The sequence below is a fragment of the Rousettus aegyptiacus genome, unplaced genomic scaffold (assembly GCF_014176215.1).
Source record: "Rousettus aegyptiacus isolate mRouAeg1 unplaced genomic scaffold, mRouAeg1.p scaffold_m13_p_2, whole genome shotgun sequence".
NCBI lineage: Eukaryota > Metazoa > Chordata > Mammalia > Chiroptera > Pteropodidae > Rousettus > Rousettus aegyptiacus.
The window spans coordinates 161,234,692-161,259,475 of record NW_023416295.1 but is presented as its reverse complement, the minus strand read 5'-3'; the positions used below and the strand labels follow the sequence as shown (position 1 = coordinate 161,259,475).

The window sequence follows — 24,784 nt, the reverse complement described above, 5'->3', positions numbered from 1 at the left end:
CACTTTCATTCATGCTGTTTTCTCTCTTCAATTACAATAAAAATAAGAGAGGAACATTTTTGTGGCTCTTGATGTCCATTTGTCATTGTGTTTCAAAAGTTTACATCATTTTCCATTGCCAATAGCAATCCCTAAGAATAGTTTTACCAGAATTTACCAGCGCCAGGTTTCATAATTTAAAAAAATTTTGATAATGGGACAAATAGAATATCGGATTTCTTTGATTATCGGCAAGTTTCAACATTGTACTTTCCTCTTGTGTGAACAACAGTCCTTGCCCAATTATCTACTGAGAATGCTTTTATTATCAAACTGTATATGGTCTTTATATAATAGGAAAACTAACACGTGTATCTCCCAGTTAATAAAATATTTTCCCGACGATTTCCTTTTCATTTATTTTAGGTTCTGGGAGATTTAAAGTAAGTTTTATTTTGTACCTACTATAGTATCGCTGCATCACATACTGATATTCACGGTCATCAGATAAATCGATAATATAATGTAGGTAAATATACTTTGGCCCAATGATGAGTCGTTTAGGCTGACATTTTTCTTTCAAGGTTATCCAAATGTTTTACCATAGACGTTTATTACATTAAACAAAAACAATTAAAGTAACACTTTCTAAATGTTTATGAGTAATGACTTGCCATTTCTTAATTTTGTGCATTAAGCACCTTCATAAGATACTAAAATCCAAGAAGACCATGAGTGCTAAGCAACAACCTAAGCAGAAAAAAATGTTTGATACTCAGTTCACCTCCATCACTTATTATGTTAACTTATTACATATTAACTCCTACATGATGATGAACAGTTAAAGTTAAAAGACTTTCCAGTTGAGACCCACCATCTAACAAATCTGCATATATTCGATCAGGGGGAATGTTCGGAAAAATCACATCAATTCACTGTCACAACTTTTCCTGCTCTGATATTTTCCAAGAATCAGTGTACTATTTACCTAGAAACCTTAGAAATCATACTAGATTTTCTCCACCCCTAGCAGAATTAGTATTCCTGTCAATTTTACTTCCTAAATGTGTCTTTTATTTGTTCCTTTTGCTTCATTCCGGCTGCTACTGCTCGAGTTCATCATTTTATGCATGAATTATTACAATAAAGTCAATATATCCTCTGTATCACCGAAAGAGCAATCGTTATAATTTGCAAATCAGATTATAACACAACCATGTTAAAAATTAATAAATAAATAAAAGAACCAATGAAGTCTTGTGGCCTACAGAATGGTTCATGATCGATTTCAGCTTTTTGCCCCAACACACCTCAACTATACATCCATTCCTCATCATACACAAGCAACAAAAGGTCACCTTTATCTCATAATGCTTTTAACTCACCAGGTAGTAGAAATAAGTACTGGTGTATATTCTAAATAAGAAACATTTTCTTTTAAACATGGCAACATCTGTGGCAAACTATAAGACTTTAACACAGCATAGTGTGGCAATTACTTACAGCTTCATGCAACTTTTCATGTTGACAGCATGATTTTGGAATGCTGATGGAATCTTCAGGACCAGAAGTATTAAGTAAGGTCTCTTCTAACTCGATTTCTTTCTCAAGTTTTACTAACACTGGTGGCTCAACTCCATATCTGAAAAACAGTTAAGGGACCTCATCATTCAAGCAAAGTCCAAACCAAGCGCTTCCCTGAATATCACAATAGGTTATATTTTACTTTTTAAATGAAGTCTGTATGACACTCTTCTACTAATTATTTCATTGGGATGTCTGGAAATGATTTTTAAGGCTGCACAGATTACCAAAATTCAGATTATAATCTTCACATCATAGCATATATTTGGGTTACTGGATGCTCCCAATATTTAACCAAGGATCCTGAAAGGTTCCTTTAAAATCAGCTTATGAATAAAGATGGAGCTGAGCGAGGTATGGAAGACACCAAGCCTTGGCCTTCTTATCAGATCCTCTTTGTGTCTAGAGGGTTTGCCTCTTCTTAAATTGATAAAAAAAAAAAAAAAAAAAAAAAAAAAAAAAAAGACTACATGCTCTTATTTTATTCCTAATCTAAAAAATTTAAGTTTGCAGCTTAAGAGTAAATGAAGATAAGCTATATGAGCGAGGAGATGTTGACAAATGATGTAGCTCACACAAACGGAATAAAAAACATAAAGAAAAAATAGGAAAAAACAGAAAATTAAGTTACTTTATTCCAATCAAAATTTTTTTTATAGAAAATAGTGTTCTAGCTATTGACACTGAAATTCTGAAATACTGTGGAATACATACCTTGATACAATTCGACCAATTTCAAGAAGACAAAGATACACCTGTCTTGGATCTTTGTGCAAAACTGTAAAAAAAAAAAGTAAGACCACATATTTTAAGGGGCAAAATTAAACTGGGAAATATATTTCTAGTGTGGAAGAAGTAAAAAAAAAAAAAATTATGAAGACAGTAGGTTTACTTGTCTGGAGATTTAGATAAGACATTTTGTTTTCTCCCTATATTATCATCTTCCATAAAAGAAAAAAAAAAGACTAACAAGGAGATGAAAACTTACCATGGACCCTTATTTGGATAGCACTTTAATTTTAAAACAGTAAGGGCTTAAGTAACATTTAATTATATTTTAATTCTTTCAACAGGATACACTATTTGAAGAGATGTATTCAATTTTATTCTAAATTATCTTTAGCATAGAGCAATGTGTTAATAGTCTTCTCAAACTCTTTCAAAAACAGAAGAGTTTTTGAAACTCAATATTGGTAATATTGGCCTCATTCTATAAGGCCAATATTACCAATAACAAAGCCAGACAAAGACATCACAAGGAAACTAAAGACCAACATCCTTTATAAATATAGATATAAAAATCTTCAATGAAATACAGGCAAACTGAATCCAGCAGCAAATGGGATTTATCCCAAAATGCAACAGTGGTTCAACATGTGAAAATCAATCAATACAACATGCCATATTAATAGAATAAAGGAAAAGAAATACCTAATTATCTCAGCAGACACAGAAAAAGCACTTGACAAAATCAAAGATCCTTTCATGATTAAAAAAAAAAAAAGACTCGACGAACTGGGAACAGAAGGAAATTTTATAACTATGAAAGTGGACATATATAAAAACCCACAGCTAGCATCATTCGTAATGGTGCAAGAGAAGAATACCCACTCTCACCCCTTCTAGTCAACAATGTACTGCAGGTTCTGGCAAGAAAAATAAATAAAAGGCATCCAGATTGGAAAAGAAGAGGGAAAACTATTTCAATTTACAAATAACTTGGTCCTTTGTAAAGAAAGCCCTAAAGAATCTATGAAAAAAATATCAGAGCTAATAAGCAAGTTCAGCAAAGTTGCAGGATACAAGATCAATACACAAAACTTATTGAACTTTAACACACTAATAATAAACAATCTGAACATATATCTGATAAATTAATTCTGTTTATAATAGAGAAATAAATTTAAAGATTTGAATAAACATTTGTCTAAAGAAGATATGCAAATGGCCAATGAGCCCATGAAAAGATGCTCAACATCAATAGTCATTAGGGAAATGCAAATCAAAACTATGGTGAGATACCATTTCATACCCATTAGGATAGTTGTAGTTGTAATAGTAGTAGTAGTAGTAGTAGTAGTAATAGTAGAAGAAGAACAGTAACAAGTGCTGTTGAAAATTTGAAGAAAGTGGAACCTTTATACATGGCTAGTGGGAATAGAAAATGGCATGGCCACTGTGAAACAGTCTGGTAGTTACTCAAAAAGATAAACATAGATTATATAACCCAACGATTCCTAGGTATAGTCCTGAGATCATTAAAAATGTATGCATACTCAAAAACTAGTGTACAAACATTCATAGCAGCATTAATTATAATAACCAAAAAGTAGAAATAACCAAAATGCGCATCAGCTGACAGCATATTTTAAAAATGTGGTCTTATCCAAACAATGGAATGTTATTCAGCCATAAAAAGGAATGAAGTACTGTTACGTGCTACAACTTAAATGGACCATTATGCCAACTGAAAGGAGTCCAACACAAAAGGCCACAATCTTGTGTAATTTCATGTTTAGAAAATATCCAGAATATGTAAATCCACAGAGAAAGAAAGCAGATAGATCAGCAGTTGCAAGAGGATAGAGGCGGGGAGCACGTAGTTGGGACTAACTGCTAACAGGTATGGGTTTTCTTTTGAGAGAGATGGAAACGTCCTGGAATTAATTAATGGTGACGGTTGCACAAGACAGTGAACATACTAAAAACTACTGATGTGGACATTATGAAGTGATGAATTTTATGTTACATGAAGGATATCTTAATTTTTTAAATGCTATAAATAAAAAAATCTCATATACTTAAAAATGAGTAAGATGGTACATTTTGTTCTGTATATTTTACCACAATTAAATTTTTTTTTTAATTAAAAGGGAACCTAAATGCTAAGCCTAACAGTTGAGCAATCCTTAAAAAATAAAACAAAGCAAACCAAAACAAAGCAAAACAAAAAAAAACTTGTGCTAAATGTACCACTATGGTAATGTGGATCATCTCCCTTTCTATTTCTGTTCTTAGAGTTAAAATCTGTAGGAAACTTCTGAACCCTAATTAATAATGGTATGTGTGATAAATTGCATAAATACTGACTACTGAATGGAAATTACAGTTCTTTGATTATGTACTCCAAGCACAAAGCAACGAAGAGGCTTATATCTGACTTTAAAATTCATACCGAAAAACAAAAATAAAATAAATAAAATAAAATAAAATTCATACCAGAAGGAATTTATGCTAAAATTTTCATTAAACTTGTTTCTCTGAACACTTACATGTACCTTTAAATGGTGTATGTGTTTTTAACTGCTTTGAGTTCCTAGCAAAACATAAAAAATGCAGAGGCTCATCTTTGAGACCTTTGGAAAGTAAAAACATTAGCTCATCAGTTCAATGCCTAAAAATGAATTAATGTTATCGGCAATGCTTTATTTAGTCCTATACTGACTATCTGGACAGAAGATGCTTTCTGTTGAGAACGAGAAATACACAACAATGTTATAACCTGTCAGAAACAATAAACTAAGAACTAGAGAATTCAAAGCATTTCCACTTCCCTTTGATTTCCAGAAGCTGTATATGCCATTAAATCAGCCACACTGTCAATAATGATCAGCACACCTGGATTAAAGCAGGGTGCAAATGGAGGGGTAGGGGGTAGTAAAATATCAATCACATGTTATGCTTCATTCTATTCTACACTGCACAGGACTATCCAGAGACATACTAAACAGGTAGCAGTAGGAGCAGGCTACCTGCATGCAGGCAACAAGGGTGTGGAAGGTCAATAGAGAATTTAAAACAATATTAAAATCAGCTAAAAGTCAGTTCACTTTTTATTATCACCATTAACCAGCAATTCCAAACAATGTCAGTGATAAAATACTTCTCTCTACCAGGGCATACTACTACTCCCACAACCCCCTCCCTTTGAGGTGCTACTGCTCCTATCAAAACATTATAAATGTTTTGTGTGTATGTGTGTATACATCACACTCACACACACACACACACACACACACACACATATATACACACACACATGTGTAAATGCTTTGAGGAAATACATAAATAAAGCTTAGATAGCTTCCACTTTAGTTACTGCATACTTCTGTTGACTTAAAAGAAATGAGAAAAAAATATCAATAATTCTTCAGCAGAGCATGACTTTCTCAAATGAACTGTCAAAAACATTAATTCATTTAGATAATCAAGTTGGCAGCTGCTGTTTACAAGGTAAATCTAAACACCATGAACATATATCATTACAAGTAATTTAGAATCACTAGTAATTTAGACTTGGTAGAGTAATTCTTAATGAAAACATTTATTAGAAAAGCATTAGTCCAGAAACTTCCCATAGGCAACTCATTTAGGAAGTAAAACATTTCTAGGGCATTCTAGATATGTAAGTTTGAACTATAAATGAAAAGCTTAATATATTTGAATTAGAATTGGATTCTCCAATTGTGTCACATCTATTTAAAGTATACATTTTTCTAGGAAAACGAGATGTAGCATTCAAGTCTTTATTCGGAAAGAAAAATTAGAAGTGAGGCATATAGAAATATCCTAACAAATATTAAACACAAAAAATAATGACAAGAACACTTACCTAAACCTTCAGATTCAAAGAGGTAAGTTTCATCGACCCCAATTTGCCTACACCAGTGAAGGAAGTTCGCAGTATTATCTCTAGCAAAGAATGAACCTGAGGCAGCATCTTTCTTACAGGGCACCTTTCTCATTGAAAAATTCTGGAACATACAAAAAAAATAAATAATTTTAAAAAGTGCATCAAGAATATTTTCATTAGATGTCTGTTTTAATATTACTGAAGAAATGCTCAGTGTATTGAATGTAACTAAAAAGTATACAACAGTAGGAGGAAAAAGTATCTTCAAAACTATTTTATTTTACTGCACTTTAAGTATATTTCAGAAAAGGATTCCTAGGTCAAAATTTGCATAGGAATCAAGCATCTCTAACCTCTTTCTTTTAAGAAATGATACAAGAATCCTTTAAATTTAAATTTAAAATAACGGTTTAATAATTCCAAGTACATCTCTATAATATGTCTCTCCATACATAGTTTAATACAAACAAAAAATTACTGCTATGTTAGAGATTAACAGACACGCTCATGTTTCCTCACTTCCTTATTTGCAGATTCATAAATATAATTCTGAATTTCCTGAGGAGACTATCAAATAAGGAAGTAGTAGGCCACTCTTAATTCGAGTTCTTTGAAATTTGATGATCTAAGTTTTGCAGAATCCTGAAGAGTATTTAGATAATCCTGCTGAGGCTGGGAAGTTTTTAGTTTTATTTTAGTTTAAACTTTTATTTGAATAAACAATTCATGCATATGATTTTAAAAAATGGAATAGGTACAGTAGGGTATAATATGTCTTTCTCTCACCTCTACCCTTTAGTTCCTCTCTCTCTCCCTGGAGATAACCACTATTACCAGTTCCTTATATACTCTTCCTATTGTTATTATTTTCAAGAACTAAAATAGTCTTGTGATTTTTTTCTAATGTATACAGACTATATGATTCATTGCAAAAAATTTTTAAAAATCAAAATCAAACGATACAGCTAAATATAAAGGTGGTTAGTAGCAACTGAAATCTCTCACTCATATTTTAGCAAGCCATCACTGGGCACAAGTCTATACCTGGTACATATCTGGTACCTCCAGAAACTTACGTAAGCACTATTCTGATATCTGATTTGTGTGCGTATTTGCTCATGCATACTTAACAATAGACAGGTTTTAGGCATTTTTTTAGGATAAAAAAATAACAGATACTATTCCACTGTGTTTAGGTACTGTAATTAATTTTTAACAACTTCTCTACTGATGAGCGTTTAGGTCGTTCTTAATTTTTTGCATAATCATTTTTATGAATCTGTGATTTTCTTCGTAGAATAAATTCCTGGAAGTAGAACTGTTATGTATCACAAGATGTTCTTTATTTTCAATGTGATATATATTTCCGTCCCCTAGAAAGATACCACTTCATACTTCCACCAACACTGTGTGACTGTCCAGATCCCGTGTGAAAACACCCATGTTTGATGAAAAGAGAGAAAATTTATCTACTTTAAAATACAACTTGAGGGTCAATAGAGGAAAACTAGCTAAAAAATTATTATTCATTCAACCAATATTTATACCCACCAAGACAATATATGACGACTGTAAAGATGATGATGATGATGATGACAGCTCTTAACTATGTGCCAGGAACCATCACAAAATCTTTTCTCACTTAACTCTCACAATAATCCTATATTATTGTTCTTGGGAAGAGCTGGCTACCGGATATTTACTATGTACTAGGCACTAAACTAAACACCATCCATAGATTATCTCATTTAATTTTGCCGAGTCCTCGCAAATAAATCCCACATGGTAAATGCTGATATCTACACTTTACAAGTAAAGCTATTATTCCGGATTCTCAAAAAAAAATAAGTAAATGAGCCAAAGTCTTACAGAAAGTTGGGGTGGCCATTTACAACCTTGTAGAGATAATAAGAAATGTACATAAATAAATTAGTATGTACCAAAGTATAAAATCACTACTGCCAAACATCTTCTTACCCTTGGTTCTTCGGAGTTGCATGCCTTCACCATGTTTTGAAGAACGTCAATCAGCTGGCATAACAGTACTCCATTATCGAGTTCTTCCAACAACCTTTCTGCCTTAATTTCAATACCTAAAAACATTTTGAAGTTAAGCTTCTAGAAACAGTAAATTCAAACAATATGGTTAAAATTTAATTAAAGGTAATCATATTAGGGCTGAAATACTAGACAAATATTAGATTAGACTACAATTATTCACTCTTGGAAGGTATAGTTAAAACAGCTAAGAATGTCAAATTAAAGAAGACAACTAAAACAAAAATAGCTGTGATGTAGAAGTACAGAAAAAGACAACTGAAAGGTATTTTTATTTCATTTTTAAAAGACCAGTGTTTTATATGTAAATATTCACTATTAATGATAAGTTTTGATTCACTGCACATTACTGCTTACACAAGAAAAATTCTCTATGAATAAGATGGGCTTAGTTGCAATTTAAAAATTAAAGATGGTAATTAACAAACATCCAGGGAATATCAACTTTTCACCTCTAAAATACCTTCTTTAGAGGCTTTATTACATAATAATTTTTTTTTTAATTTCCAAGTCAAACTGATACCAGATATCTAAAGAGAGTGTTTGCTGTGTTTTTAATTATCTTGGGAAGGCCATAAATAAGCTTTGTGTATTCCTTTTCACAAAAATCTTACAATGCTACATGAAATTCTATATTCAAAAGAGAAGTTTTTCTGCAGAGAAAGTTCAGAGTACTTTTCGTATTTTTCGACTAAGTAAAACAGTATGATGCCAAACGTTCTCCAACTTGACATTTCCTCCGAGGTTTCATATGCCTCCACCCCTCAATGCCTGAGAGAGAGTCATCATTTTAACTACAGGACAAATCCCACTCAGAATCTCATGTCTTATACAAGATTGAGGGGGTGGGGTCCTGGGGGGGGGGGTGAAAAAATCAGTAAAATATAGATCCCAAAATTAGACCTATATACTTTAAAAAAAGATTTTAACATTATCAGTGAAAATGTTGACTATTCAAAGCTTACTGACCTCTTCCGTTAAACTTCAAATTTCCTTACTATTTATTCAAGCCCTAAGGTCAGGGTGAAATGGAATATCTCCCTAACTAGAATATAAGCTTTGTAAGGACAAGGACATTGAATATTTCATTCATTGGAGTATCCCCAGCCTCTGAAACAAGCACTCCTTGACAACAAACACCGTTCTCATTAAATACTGAGTGAGAGAATACAATTTTGAGTGTCTTTTTAAGCCTTACCTAATAAACCAGATAACCAGATTGACAGATCTTCCTGCATGGGCAAGAGGGTGGCTTCGTGCCTCACAGCTATCCACTCGTCATACTGACAAACATTGGCCAAACCTGGCCCATGTCTGGGGATCAGAGGACTCCGCGGACTTAGAGGCGGGTCTTCTCCAAACCATACCTAGAGAAAACACCGACCAATTAAATGGATGTAGAAAATACAAATTAAAAGCAAACTATTATTCTAGGTACTTGAGACATTTTTAATTTTCAATATTGTGGTTTAGAATAAAAATTGACATAAATGTAACTACCAAATGAACATCTGCAAAATTTTGAAAATTTACAAAAGCTTTTAATACAAGATTATTTAGAAAAAAGACTATCAATTCTCAATTCAGAAAGGGGTATAGAGACCAAGTAAGGACCTTGCAAGAGGGTAACTTGAAATGGAGGGTCAGAGCTTGAATGAGGTGAGAGGGTATCTACAGATGAGGACAGTGGCAGACTCTGAGTAGGATAAGGAGGGTGTCCACTGGGGACAAAGGGAGAATGTCCCAGTGCAAGGCATCGAAGCTCAAGTAAGCCGAGCAGGGCATTGACCCAGGGCAGGGCTGGCGGCAACAATGGAAGATCAGTTACGTACGTGAGATTTATCAAATGGGAACCAGGTTCTCATTGCCAAAAAAGAAGGCTACAAATATGGAATGAGAGAAAACTAGAATCAATCCTATAGTGTTGGAATGGAATTTCTTTTACCAGAAAGCAAAGACGTGCTCAAAGAATGATGAGGACATGCCAAAAGGACATAGAAGTCAGCTTGAAGGGACTTCTATTGGCTAAATCAAGAACCATTTGAGAATCGAAATGATTGAAATGAATAACACACTGAATAGACAACTCTAATAAGTCTGTAGAGATATATATAAATGAATAATTGGAATTTTGATGAGAAATAAAATTTTTACATAATTTCAAAGTACTTCCCCATAAAATACCTATTACGAAGGGAAAAGAGAGTTATTTTAAAGTAGAGAAACCTGTCAGCATTTAAACCATGTGATGAAAGTGAGCACTATAGGTCAGTAATGGGACAAATCAAAATCATATGCCACCTGGTAAGATGCAGTGAGAAAACATAGCAGCCTTCTGTGGCATTCCTGCCAAAGATGCATGACCTGAATCTAATCATAAGAAAACACCAGGCAAATCCAAACTGACGGACATTGTGTAAAATAATCGATCTGTCGTATTAAAAAGGGTCAAGGTCATTAAAGACAAATAAAGGCTGAGATACTGTTCCAGAGCAATAAAGACATGACAACTGAATGGTAACCATGACTCTGAACTGAACGTAAATGGGACAACTGGCAATGTCTGACTGTGGTCCGAGTATGAGATGGCAGTACTGTGCCAATGTCAATATCCTGATTTTGATCACTGCACTGTGGTTGTGTAGGAAGATGTCCTTGTTTGTCAGAAATACACACGAAAGTATTTGTAGGTGATGGGGCATTTGATTGGCAACTCATTCTGAAATGGTTCAGAATATGTATCTCTGTATTCTACTTAACCATTACTTTGTACGCTTGTGATTACTTTAAAACAAAAATTTTAAAAGTTAAAAAATCTATAAGTATAGGTAATATCAAGCATCCTTTCTTATTTTTAAAAATAGTTAATTTTCCCCCTAAAACCTAATCTACTACCTGAGGTTTATTTGAGACAAGTCTTACTACACCAAATCAAAAGCTATTAACAACACCATAGTTAATCTAGATGAACTCTGGAGCAAACGACAGGAGCAACTGTTTTTAATCTTTCCTGATGAGAAACAAACATGCTTTTAAAAAAATCCCAAGAGCAGAGAAAGAACATGAATAGATAACACAAGAGGCAAGAGGAATAGTGAAACTCAATAAATTGCCCAAAGAATAATAAAAACAAGTCAATGGAGGGACATTAATCCAGGAATTGAGAGTAGGAATTGGAGAATGAACTCATATATATATATATATATATATATATATATATATATATATATATATATATATGAAGATCCTAAAAGTTTTAGGATAAAAGACATTTATTTCCCTGAATTCTCTTAAAATTATTTCAAAGGGAATACAGCAAAGATTTACTATCTATATCTGTATCTTCTTTGTAATCCCAGAACTCAGAATAATACCTAGCACATGGCATTCAGTCAAAAATACTTGTTGGTTTAACTGAGGAATAGATATCAGCAAATGAGTTTGTACCACCAAAATTGAGATGCACCTTACAATCAATAGTATCTTATAGTCAAAGCAATATGTTGTCGTTTAACCATTAGGCTGAGCTGAAAAAAGCCAAGGCAAGTGTTTGCCACGGAAAGGTGTACATTAGTTAGGAGGGTAGTTTTGAAAAATTATGTGTGAAAATGAAGAAGCTAACATTAACAAAGGTCATTCTAATTCCTTGCCACATTAGGGAGAAGAGTATTTAGATTTTCCTATTACTGGAAGCAGAAGACTCTATAATAAACTGGGCTAGTCAATAAGTAGTATATTATTGTTAAAAGTCAGATATTAATAACCAAAAATACATATATAAAGGTTGTCCTAAAACATGCTGAAAGCTGTCATACTGCTGAGATTCTAAAACCATCAGCAATCTATAGATGAACCTAAGTACGTACACTTGCTTATATTTAGGCAAAATTTTATGCATGAATACAAATGGCCTTTTTCTTAGTTCATAGTCTTTGTCAGTTTCTCAGAAGGGGCCTATAACCCGAAAGAGATTAGGAACTATTGTTCATTGGTTTTTAAACTGTATGTTTAATACTAATCAGAATGAAAGGCATTTTAAAAAGACAAGATCTTAATGTATTAAATTAATAAGAAACCAATTGATAACAGCTATTTATTAGATTCCCCTTTCTGTAAGGTACCTATGAATAACTGGATAACTGTCTTATATGGTTAGCCGAGAAAGAGGCAAAAAGTCTGGAAAGTTCTCACACACATCAGGTAGAGAACCAAAAACTTCCATGACAGATGTGAAGGGTGCTGTTGGAGAAGAATCAGTAAAGATGGATCTGTGGAATCTAGATTAGAGGTTTCATGGAACTATGAAACAAAACTATGAAAATAATCACCAAGTTAAGAAAATATTAATGGCCATTAATGTAGAAGCAAGAAAAACACTGTCAGTGTGGCAACAATATAAAGCACTCTATAAGGAATCAGGAAAATATAATCAACATGAAAGTGATGACATTTCTGGAACTTGAATAAAAAGTCCACAAAGAAATAATGAGATAATAAATCGTTGTGAGTAATAAAGAAGTACTGAGCATACGCAGTATGGATTTGAGAAGACCCGAAGAAGAAGAATGAGACCTTTTGGGAGACTGCCATAGACTCCCAAGTCCCAAAAGGCAAACAGAATAATAGAACTCTATTAGTAAAGTAGAAGGATGTAGCTGCATCGCATAGGAGGAAACACAAGGAAGATAGCAGAGTTATTCTTAACCATTTGATAAATTCTCTTCTCTAGGCTATCGCTCACTGCTAGCTCAATAAGCCTTCTTTCTTAATTAAAATTTAAAAAAAGAAAGAAACAGAAAAAGAAAGATGTGCAGAGGTATAATCTCCATTTTACATGCGGATAATTTTGTTGTCCAAATGATGCAGTCAAACTTCTGAAGTGCCTACTATGCAATATTCTAGTAGGTACCTTGTACATGTTGATTTCATTGATGCCTCACAACTACCCTGCAGAGTCTAAGTGCTGCTATCCTCACCTCAGAGGTATGGAAGCAGAGAGAGACTCAGAGAACTAAAATAACTTAACAGAATCTCACAACCAGAGTGGCAGAACCAAGATCACAAATGAAATCTGACTGACTCTTAAGTTCTCATTTTCCAAGGCAAATTTTATTATCAGCTAGCTGCCTGTGTCTTTCTAGGTAAGCCTTAGATGTGATTTTTATCTTTAAGTTAATATTCAATCATGTTCTATTTATAGCAAAAGGAAGAAAACTTAAAAGGATATAAGAATAATACAGCAAACACTGTACCAACTCTGGAAATTATTCAAATGTAAGATTATTCTGATTTGTCTCACCCCCATCTTCCCTATACCCACAAAACAAACAAAAATCTTTAAATTTTAATTTCTGGCTATTTATAAGTATAAATATAAAAAATTTATATTTGTGTTCACTGAAACCCTTTTAACCACAAATATGTACTAAATTGTAATGAGAAGAAAACTACAAAACATTCTAATTCTTTTCCCAGAGCAGTATAAATAAGATGGACCCATCATTCCTAAGGAATTTTTGATTCTTACAAATGTTCAATATAAGCCTAGAATTAAAATCTTTTCAGAAATAAGAAGTCAAAATGTAGTATTCCTGTTATTAAAATTTAATATTAAAATAATAATATTAAAATTTTAAAAACTGGTACGATAAAAACATTTTGATAATTTTAGTATTTTACTAATGATTACAATTTTATTACATTAATCTTATAATTTTAAAATACATTTTTCCCCCCAAGAAAAACACTTACTTGAATTGCAGGCTGCATCATCATCAATATTGAAATGAAATTCCTGTTCTGAAAATAGAACAAAACATTAATATGCAGATAATGGTAGCTTTCCTTCTCCCCCAAAACCCTCAAATTACAAGGAATTTGTACTCTATTTAAATGAAAACCTAAAGCTTTTTCTTCTAGGTGGAATAATTTGACTATAAGAGAATTCAACAATTACTCCCAGCTTCTTACTTCATAAAAGTACTCCTCATTTGAAACAGGACCACATGAAACACATTTTACTGTGTAGCTTCTGGCATTAGTGTCAAAGTAATTCTCTTTTTTTCCCCCTAGGATAAAGAAGTTATGCAATACATGGAATGGGGGGTGATGTGGCTCAAAAGTCCAAGCTTATCTCTCTCTCTCTCTCCCTTTTTCTCTCTCTCTTTCCCTTTCGTAATCAACCAAAAATGAAAATGCTGTGTGGTGGGAACTTTCACTAACTGTATGATTTCAAGGAAGCCAATTCCTGACACATGTGGCTTCAAACTAATTCCTGAAGCTTCCAGCTAGTAAAATTAGCAATAAAACCTAGCCATATAAAAGTCTCTCAGAATTTTCCCTTGTAAACATGACATAAATATAATATAAATACAAATATCACAACGGCTGATATTAACAGTCAAGTATCTCTAATCTAATCTTTACATGGAGATCATAAAAGTTCATCTAAACTTTGTATAAATTCTCAAACTTAACCATAAGCTTCTTTTGCCAGATGACAAGGTAATAAACATAAGCATCAATTTTAACTATGAAATAATACACAGTGCCTTTCAATAATAACTGTTCATAAGTTATTTTCTCCATGATTTGCTAAACAAAAAACAAACAAAAAGAACATCATAATTTAGCTCCAAAGTACTAGCCTTAAAAGTTACAAGAAAAAAAAAAACAAACCACAACTTTAAGTTAGGTTAACACAATTCTCCAACGTATTTTTAGAAAAAAAAAAAGTAAAGTTTAAAAACATTAAGACTAATTAGACTATATAAAACCTACGATTTTTAATTGCTTACAGCAGCATAACAGTTATTTTTTATAGTAAACCACCAGTAAAAGATTCTGAGAAAAAATATACCTAAAATGGTTTCTATGGCTATAACGCTATCAATTTCAGAGAAAAGGTTAATTTCTCCTCTCAGTTATACCAGATGTACCTCATGCCCAGTGCCAAATACACATACCTCCTTCCTATCAGGAACATTTCTTCTGATACCACAGTTGAACTTGAGCTAAACCTAACTGCAAAGTCTAATGTTACATCATATTTTCTTTGCGGGAAGGCAGAGGACAGCAGAATGTCCTTTTTGATGTCATTTTCCCTCTCTCTACCATAGCAAAAGGCCAAAGTACAATTGAGCATTACTAATGAGCTTGTTATGCTTCCCACGAGCTAAGTCAGTGGGGAATACATTTTCCTTTAGCATAAATAATCCTTTGTCTCCAACAAAGATCCACAGTAAGATGCTTCCGAGACCATTTTTTAAAAATGCAGCAAAGAAGCTGCTCCCATTAAAATAAGGAGTCCCACATAATCAGACAAGAGCTTTAACAGTTGGAACTGCCAACCCAAAACAAAGGAAGGCCTAAATTATAAGGCGTGTGCAAATCAAGAACAGTGACACTTTCACAAAGAAGCTATCAAAAGAATGTTTAGGAGTTGCACTTTTTATGGAAAATTCAATAAAATTAGTTTCATGAAAGAAATGAAGAATTTGTGTACAACCTTCAGTCACTCGAACTTTAGCAGAAAAGGCTTTTCACATGTTTTCTGTTTTTTGTTTTTATCATTCTTCTTGTATAATGGAAAGGCCTACTTTTCAGATGACAAAAAAAGAATCATCTGGATTACCTTTAAAAAGAAATTCTTTGATAAAATACTCAGATAAGTATTCACATCAGTCATACAAAGAAACTATCAGGTACATAAATATATGCTTTTATAGGAAAACTTTTATAAACTGCAGAGATTGCACCGGTAAATCCCCAAATACTAAGTTATTGATATTTTCTAGTCACTCGCTATGCTCATTCTAAACCATTTTTGTGTCTCAGGCATTTAATCCCAAGAGTAGCATCTTTTCTATAGTTAGTCCAGCCCTTAATCTACATCGCAATCACAATTCTTGATGGCTTCTCACTCATTTCATTACCTAATTCCCTCTCTCCTACTTTTCCCTGAAGATCTCAGTTTCTATTTTTTCCTTCATAAACCAATTACACTGAGCTGGCCACACTTCATTTTTGAACCTACGTCTTCATTAGCAACATATTGGCTTTATTTTGTTTCTGTGTTTGTCTTTGTCTTTTTAGAGAAACCTTCTTTAAGTCTTTGCTAACTTGAGGAAGCCTTTTTCCTTATGTTTGGGGGCGGGGGGAGCCCTCTCATGTGACCAAGCACAAAATGTGCTCGGACCCTGCCAGGCACCTGTCACAAGATGAGGAGCTTACGCTGAGATCATAGGTGACAACTCCTACACTTTATTCTTAAACCTGGGGGAAACGTTAGAAACGCAGAATGTGCTCGTCCACCTGAAACTTGAACAAAATTTCAGCATAACCCACTCATTTAAAAAGTTTCAGTCATGAGGTCCTCAAGATTATTTTCGGTAAGGCTCTTCATACTAATGTGACTTTGTATCATGATGAAAGAAGATGCCAACCTGTTGAACTGATCCTTTGTCCCATAGCTGTAGGCTCTGACACTTGGTCCATTTCGATTCCTCCCTCGTGTTATAGGATATGGTGAGGAAAGCACAAGGTCACATGGCTCGGCCCTGGTACAAGTCAGGGGTCAATTTAGAAAAGAATGGCAAAAGAGCTAAGAAATAAGGTAAATCTCTTCAGAAAACAGTGACATTACAGCCAGTGGGACACACACACACACATTCGGCGCTCGGCAACCAGACTATCGACAAGACACGTGAGCGGCAGGGACATGACAAACGTCGAGGCTGGACGAGTGGTCACTGTCGAGGAGAGGGAGGAAGATGAGATGGGGAAGGCGTGGAGGGCCTTTTGATGGCACCAGGAAGATTTTACTTCAAGGTAAGTGGTGAGAACACAGGTGTTATTATGCTCATCTCTATGCCTTTCTGCATATCAAAAAACATTTGATCGTTTTTTAATATTTATAAAATGAGTTGAAGAAGATATCATCTCTGATTTGTTCAGGAAAAGGAAAAACCTACGACTTTCTTGGCTTTAAAATTTTGAGTTAAATATTTTGTAATTGCCTAATAGAGCAAGTAGGAATGCTATAACCATACCAAATATGTTTCATATTTGTATGTATACTAAAATAACTCGGCGTAAAGACGCTGCTGTGGTAGCAGAAAGCAACAGACACATCTGGTTTGAATTCCAGCTCCAGCATTTATGAGCTATGTGACCCTGGGACAGTTAACTCCTCTGAGCCTCAGTGTTTGTGTCTGTATAATGGGTTACCACGCCTCTCTCGTACAGCTGTTGTACGGATTATATGAGATGACACGAATAAAGTACCTGACACAGAGTAGCACTTAATGAATGACTTGCTATGATCAACACTATAATGAGACATAATTATAGTTCATTTATTGTAATTTATCAAATTAAAAAGAGGTAAGAAAACAAGGCTAATAATACTCTGAAATTATTAAATGTAATTTGGAAAACTTCTTTAACTAACACAAAAATAAATATGGTTATAAATGAAAGTAAAAGCTTTAAAATAGGCACATCATAATTGGAAGGACACCAAGATAGGAATTTGAGACTTAATTCTCTTGCTTAAATAGAAGTCTTTGAGAATTTCACACAGGTGCTTTGCTCCATTCAGCCTGTCTCCTCACTGTCCTCCCGATCAGTTTGGCTCATTTCTGTGGCCCTATCACTGTTCAGGGTGTCTGGTTTTTGAGGTGGGGTGCACTCGTTCATTTTATTCAGCAAGCATTTACTCACACCCTTTACTGAACTAGGCACACAGACAAGAGACACAGTGATGTCATAACAGACATGTGACTGCCCTCATGGAGCTAGTACATTCATTTGTGTACATAATAAATATACAAACAAATACACAACGTTAAGTCATATTTTTTTTTGAAGGAAAGAACAGAGAGGGAAATATCAGGGGCCTACTTTGGACTTAGACTGGGTGGTTAGAAATAGTTTTGCTGGGGGAAAAAAATAAATCTGAATAACGGTAGGAATTAGCCAAGGAGAGAGAGTTTTGTTCATGGCGTGTAATTTTTGCAAAGACTCTGGACAGAGAACAATTTTGGCGCATTCGAGAATGGAGAGAAACCGGTATGGCCGAAGCTTGGAAAATGAGTGGCTTAGGATAGGGCTGGAAGGTTAGGGAACAGCCCCATCGCAAGGCCATGGTGAGGAATTCAGGGGCGGATAGAGATGTGGGGAAAAGAACTGTGGGAAACAAGGAGAGAAGGATAAACTGAGATAGGTAGAAACGGTGAGGGAAAAAGAAAGGAAGCCTGTAGGAAATGAGATGGACAGGAGCCTGGAAGGGAAAGAGTTAGGCGTCCACTGCAGTAGTTTAGTGACAAATGATGGTGACTGAGCTGGAATGCTGACAGTGTCTCCACTGGAGACAAGTGGACGGACTTGATATCTATTTTGGAGTTAGAAGCAAGACTTGATTGATGATGGTTAGAGGTGGACGGATGAAAGAGAGGATGAAAGGGCAGAGTGAAACGCACTCTCAGGTTTCCGCCTTAAGCAACGGAGCAAATAGACAGTAGCAGCATTTATTGAGGCGAGGATGATGGGAGTCAGAACAGATTTAAGCGAGGAGCACAGCCTAGAGAGGTCGAAAGTGCTGTGTTTTGGTCATGTTAAAATTAGGAAGCCTTATAAAGACACTGAAGTGGCGATGTCAGACTGGCAGTTGGAAAATCTAACCTAGAGCTAAAAAGAAAGCTCAGGAGGGCATAGAAATTGTCCACAAATACTTGAGAGGTAAAGCCACTGGCAAGAGTGAGATCACCTAAGAAACAAAGAAAGTGGTAATGAGGGTCTGAGAACAAATCCTCTGAAAATCCAATTTAGACATGAGAGAAAGAGTCAACAAAGGAGATAGAGAAGGAATAAAGAGACTAATCACCTTCTCAACTACTCCAGGATTATAATTTTTTGATTTGCCTCTTCCTAGTAGCCCTTCCTGATCTACCTGAATTAATTTTTTCTTTAGCTCTTGACGTTGCAAAGCATTTCTACCACTCACTTGCCTTTACAGTGCTGCATACTATTTTTAGCTATTTCTGTCCATTGCTTGGCCAAGAGTAAGTTCCTGGAGTGCTGTTGGAAGTAGTGTTGACAGAGTATTCGAGTCTAAAGTTTAGGAAACACTTTTGGTGGGAGAGATGTGAAAATCTGTAGGAAAAACCGGGTTGTCTCCCTTATCCACAGTTTCTGCCACAGAAGAAATGTGACAGCGAAACTTGGAAGCAGCCACGATAGTAGACAAGTGTCTGAAGGAAGCCTTCTTTTTGGTATTATCATTTTTCAAAATTTTTATTTTGCAACCTGAATTAATAAATGACTGCCTCTCACCCAGTATGTCCAAAGTGAAATATGTTGAGTGGTTACTAGTCAAAGTACCTACCTACAGGTTAAGTGAGCTATCTGCTATATCAGAGGAATCGCTAAGAAAAGAATGACTAAGCCTGGTGTGTGGGCAGAGGAGCCAAGTAAACAGAATCGAGTCGCTGTGCCAAGAAGTAAGGATTCTGGGGCACTTTGCGACTCAGGAATTCGTAGGACTGTCCCCATGAATGGTACATATTTTTTATTATTATTATTATACTTAAGTGAACTCTATTTGTGGCAGACAACATAATGGTCCCCAAAGATGTCTGCATCCTAATTCACAGAACCTGTGAATATACTACTTTCGTGGGCAAAATGGACCTTGCAGATTGAGTAAATTAAGGACTTTAAAATGGGCCTAGTATAATCGATTACAAAAGTCCTCATGAGAGGGATGCAGAAAGGGCGGAGTCAGAGAAGGTGATGTGAAAACAGAAGCAGGGAGGTGACGGATACCATGACGCCAGAGAGGCAGAAAGAGAGAGAGATTTGAGTGGTGACGCTGCTGTCTCTGAACATGCAGGAAGCAGCCAAGGAAAGCAGGCCACCTCTAGAAGCTAGAGAAGGGGAAGAAACGGACTCTCCCCGGAAGCCTCCAGAAGGAACAGGGCCCTACTGCCATCTTTTTTTTTTTTTTTTAACTCACTTCAGATTTTTGTCCTCCCATACTGTGAAATAATAAATGCGTGTTGTTTTAAACCACTAAGTCTGTGGTTATCCGTTCTAGTGGTTATAGGAAAGTAACAGTCATTGAGGAAAGAAGGATTTGCGCAGAGGGTCAAGACCTAACCTAGAGAAAGCAAGACATATCCAAAACATGATCAGAAGATATAGTGAGCCTTGGATGTTGAAGCAATAAGGGGACCAGTTTAAAAATAAAGAACTGATGCAAAATTTACAGGCAAAACCCACTGTGAGCACTGTGTTTGCTATCATCACCACCACAAATGTCCCTGCCTTTGGATATCTAAGATCATTTATTCATTCGTTCTCCCATTTAAGTATTTACAAAGATTTCCTGGGTTTACTATCTCAGGGAATGACACCAAAATTCACCAAGTTACCACCAGATCGTCCTTGATTCCTTCTTCTCTCACACATCTACCTCTTCCTCCCTGAGTCCCTACCTTACCTTAGCCAAAACTTAATCAATCGCCATGTCTTGCTCCTACTTCGAAATTTTCTCAACACCTATGGCCACTCCTCTAGTTCAAGCCACCATCATCTTCCCCAGCTTTACTGTAACAGCCTCCTACCAGTCACCCTTGCTCCAGCCTTCAAGCCTCCAACCTGTTCTTCACATCCTGCGGCCAGAGGGATCTTTCACAAACTCTCTTCTGAGGACAGGATACTATTCTCCTGCTTAAAACCCTTAATGGCTTTTCACTGCCTTCAGGAAAAAGCCCAAATTCCTTAACAAAGCTAACGAAGCCTTATGGGGTCCCCTCCAGCCTCATTTCTTGACCCTTATGCTCCAGTCATGTTGAACTTCTTTTAGATTTGAATTTCTTGGAGCATCTTTCGTGACTGGGTCTTTGCACATACTGATCTATCTTCGTGGAATACTCTCTTCCTCCTCTTTTCCAGACTCACTCCTACCTATCCTTCAGATTCATTTCCTCTAAAAAGCCTCCCTGAACCCCCTCCCCAATTTAGGTTATATAGCAATGTCTGCTTCAATTTTACTGTACTCCATACTTTTAAAAATAAAATCCTTGCAGGGTAACAGTTTCTATTTCTTCTACTTCTATGTAGAAATCAGTGCTAAAATACTGGAATTACTCCTAAATACAATAAATGTATTTATTACTAAAAGGGATGTGAAACAAAAATGTAATAAATCTGTTGTGTATTCATTTTAGGGAAAGGCAGCTTCCAAAGCCACATGGAAGACATTTAAGAGAAAGAAAGAAGATTCTTAGAATTTAATAAAACATCACATACTATTTGTAAAATATAGAGGCTGTTCATTTGTTGGGAACCTTTGATGTTTTATTTGAAATTTTCATCTTAAACTGTTTAACAGAGATTCAACCTGAATAACTTAATTTTATATTAGACAAACTTATTAACTTGTCATAAAATTTTGTGGGATACAAAAAAATTTTTTAAAGGACTTAAAATCAGTTTGCCTTTTTATATGACAGACTAAAAGACTTTGTGGAAAATATACACATACACAGACACCAATCTAAAGAAACGCAAAAACATTAAGTGTCCATTAGCAGGAAACCGCTCAAATAACTTATGGGACATCAATACAGTGGATTCAGCCAGCCATTTGAAAAAAACAAGATAGAACTATAGCTACTAATACAAAAATATGTCTATCATATCTTATGCAACTAAAAGCATTCTGCAAGACAGAATATATATGTATGTTACTGAGATCACAATGTTTTCTAGAGTTGTGTGTATGTGTGTGTAAAAAGAAAAACTTCTGAGCACAGTTAAACAATTTTTTCAACAGACAATTTTATTTTGAGAATCAAAAATATTAACAAGTCATCTATCAAGGAAAAACAAATATCATTAGGTTTAAAACTATATAAAGTGAGTCCTTTACCATAGCTAATAGGCTTACAGAAAAGTTTATGTTGTGTGAGAGTAGGCAGAAGTCTCTATCAGTCGGCACTTCAGCAATACCCAGCATATAATACAATTCCTTTGCCACTTTTCAGCAGCAAAGATGAAATTATATTTGGCGTTATCTGCTACATTTTATTACATTCTAGTTCTTTGGAAACTACTAATTCATTTACAAAATGCATGGTAACTTTCTGTTGAAAAATCTACTCTGTAACAATGTAATAACATGAAAACTTTGAGTTTTTAGAAGGAGAAACACTAAAGAAATACAATTATAATTATTGCCTGTGTCTTGTAAACATTACTTCTGAGGCATTTCCCTACGGCAGTTAACTTGCAATTAAAAATAGGAAAACTCAAAGTGAGACAATCGGCAGGCTTAAGTTTCCTATTCCCTCAAAGCCTATGTACATCACTTGTTCATTAGGTATGGAAAGGTTTATCTGATGTCAAAGTATAGAAAGCACCAAGTAATAAGAAGTAAAACACACACATATAAGACATAAAGACACAGACATGTTACTGTAAGAAAGTAAAATACGTAGTAACCTTAATTCCTTATTTTCCCCATCAACAGTTGACTTGAAAAAAAATTAATGAAGTAACTGAACTTCCTTCTCTTATCTCCAAACTTAAGTTGAGATTTACAGGAGAAAAAAAAGATACTAGAAGAGTGCTGTTTAGTCAAAATATAGTGAATAAGCAAAAATTAAAATGAGAAAATATAAATTAGGAAACAATACTTCTGAAGACCAATTTTCCAAATACCATTGGAGTTATTTAGTTTTTTAGTAATAGTATGTATATTGTTGACATTAATCTCTCATCACACACTCTGATTTACCATCGCAAGTTATTTCTCACTTTTTTCAATTAATGAAGTATTCAAAATAAGCCTATACCCTCAGCAGAAATGAATCTAGGCCCTACAAACAACTCTGAGGTGCGGAGAGGTTGCTTAATGCTGGGAACATGAACGCAAGGGCAGTATGAAGCAAAAAACAAGTTGGACCTTGAAGTGAGACAGTCTGGACTGAATTCTGATGGACTTGACTAGGTTATTTCCTTTCTCTGAGCTTCCATTTCCTCATCTATAACATGGAGATAACAACAACTACAGTGCAGTATTACTAAGACCTTTACCGATAATGCAAGTAAAACTCCTAGAACACAGAACCTGGTACATTCTAGGTGATAATGTATTTGATAAATAAGAGTGTACAGTACGTTATTACGTGCCAGGTACTGTTGTAAGTGCTTTACACGTATTAACTTAATCAATGAATAATTACTTCATCTCTGCTCCTCTTCATTCTTTCAGGATAGCTTGAAACTTTTAATCCAAATTAAACAGCATAAAAATAATAATAGCTATGTGTCAGGCACTGTTCTAGTTATGTGGATTATTTCATTTAACCCTCACAACAACTCTTGCAACAATAAGGTAGGAACCGCTATTAACCTTCTTTTACAGATTAGAAAATTTAGGCTTAGAAAGATTAAATAACTTGCTTAAGGTCACACACATAGTAAAGTCTGATTTCAGAACCCGCATACTTAGCAACTCTGCTACACTAAATATTACTTTTAATTCAGTAATTCAAAATAGCAGAGACACCTACTATTCATAGCCTGCTGTGAACAGCCTAGTGTTTGAAACAGATGAGTCAGACATGTATCAGCATCTACACCAGAGTTTCCACTTTTTCATTCAAAATTATTCTCATCTCCTCCCAAAGGGAATCTGAGTTGGCAAGAATTCCAATTTCTAATCATTTAAGTGCCAAGAAAGGTGATCAAATAGCAATTCACAAACTTGAGAGAGTAATTAGTAGCACTCTCCACACAAAGGAAGCAAAACCCAAACTGATCTCGACTGGGCCTGCAACAAACCATCTCCTCACTTAGTTAACTACTGAATCGGCTTCCCCACCATACAATACCGCAAGCATTCTAAATCCACAAGATTCAATCCTCTGGTTTGAAAAGATTAGTTAGAAACCAAGGGTGACTTCACAGGCAAGCATTCCCTCCAAAACGTTCTTCCCATTTCCAAGGAAATCGACAAGCCTTCCTTTCCTTCTGCAAACCCCCAAACCCACGCAGCGCTGCAATCAGAGGGGTGTGGGTAGAAAAGCATCGCGCGGAGCCTCCAGTTACATCCCCTAGTTCGGTCCATTTGAGAGATCTGCGCCTTGCTTGGATAGAGAGGACAAACAGGGAAGAGAGTCTAGGGGAAAACGACTATTTGTGAAGTTTCCAAGATTTGTAACTTCCTGAGGATGATGTTAAGGAATCGAATGACCCAAGGTGCTTGGGGATGAGGGTGCCCCTGGAGGCCCTAAACTAGCTTCAGGCTCTGATATCTCTTTGGATTTTAAAGAGAGGTAGCGGCTCGATACGTCTTCCCCAGCCAAGAACGCCCGCACCTGCCGTGCGCCGCCCCAGCACACCTGTTGCCCCTCGCATCCCACGCGGGTGGGCAGGTGAAGGCAGGCATAACTTCACATTGACGGCCCGAGGAACCAATTAGAGCACGCGACTCCTGCAGCGAACCAATCGCAGGGCATG

At 35.3% G+C, this 24,784-nt stretch overlaps 1 protein-coding gene across 2 annotated transcripts in view; it reads right to left on the bottom strand.

Moving 5' to 3' along the window:
• Positions 1–24,784, bottom strand: part of GAS2L3 (growth arrest specific 2 like 3) — a 32,359-nt gene that overhangs the window by 7,300 nt on the left and 275 nt on the right. Inside the window, exons 2-8 of one of the 2 annotated variants that reach the window (XM_036237342.1) lie at positions 16,699–16,812; positions 14,006–14,053; positions 9,453–9,621; positions 8,174–8,289; positions 6,176–6,317; positions 2,278–2,341; positions 1,483–1,621 (exon numbers count right to left, since the gene is read on the bottom strand). In XM_036237342.1, the coding sequence (XP_036093235.1) occupies positions 1,483–1,621; positions 2,278–2,341; positions 6,176–6,317; positions 8,174–8,289; positions 9,453–9,621; positions 14,006–14,029 (654 nt within the window). In that variant the 5' untranslated portion in view covers positions 14,030–14,053; positions 16,699–16,812. The remainder of the gene's footprint in view (positions 1–1,482; positions 1,622–2,277; positions 2,342–6,175; positions 6,318–8,173; positions 8,290–9,452; positions 9,622–14,005; positions 14,054–16,698; positions 16,813–24,784) is intronic. The other variant, XM_016120234.2, reaches the window with a different exon arrangement.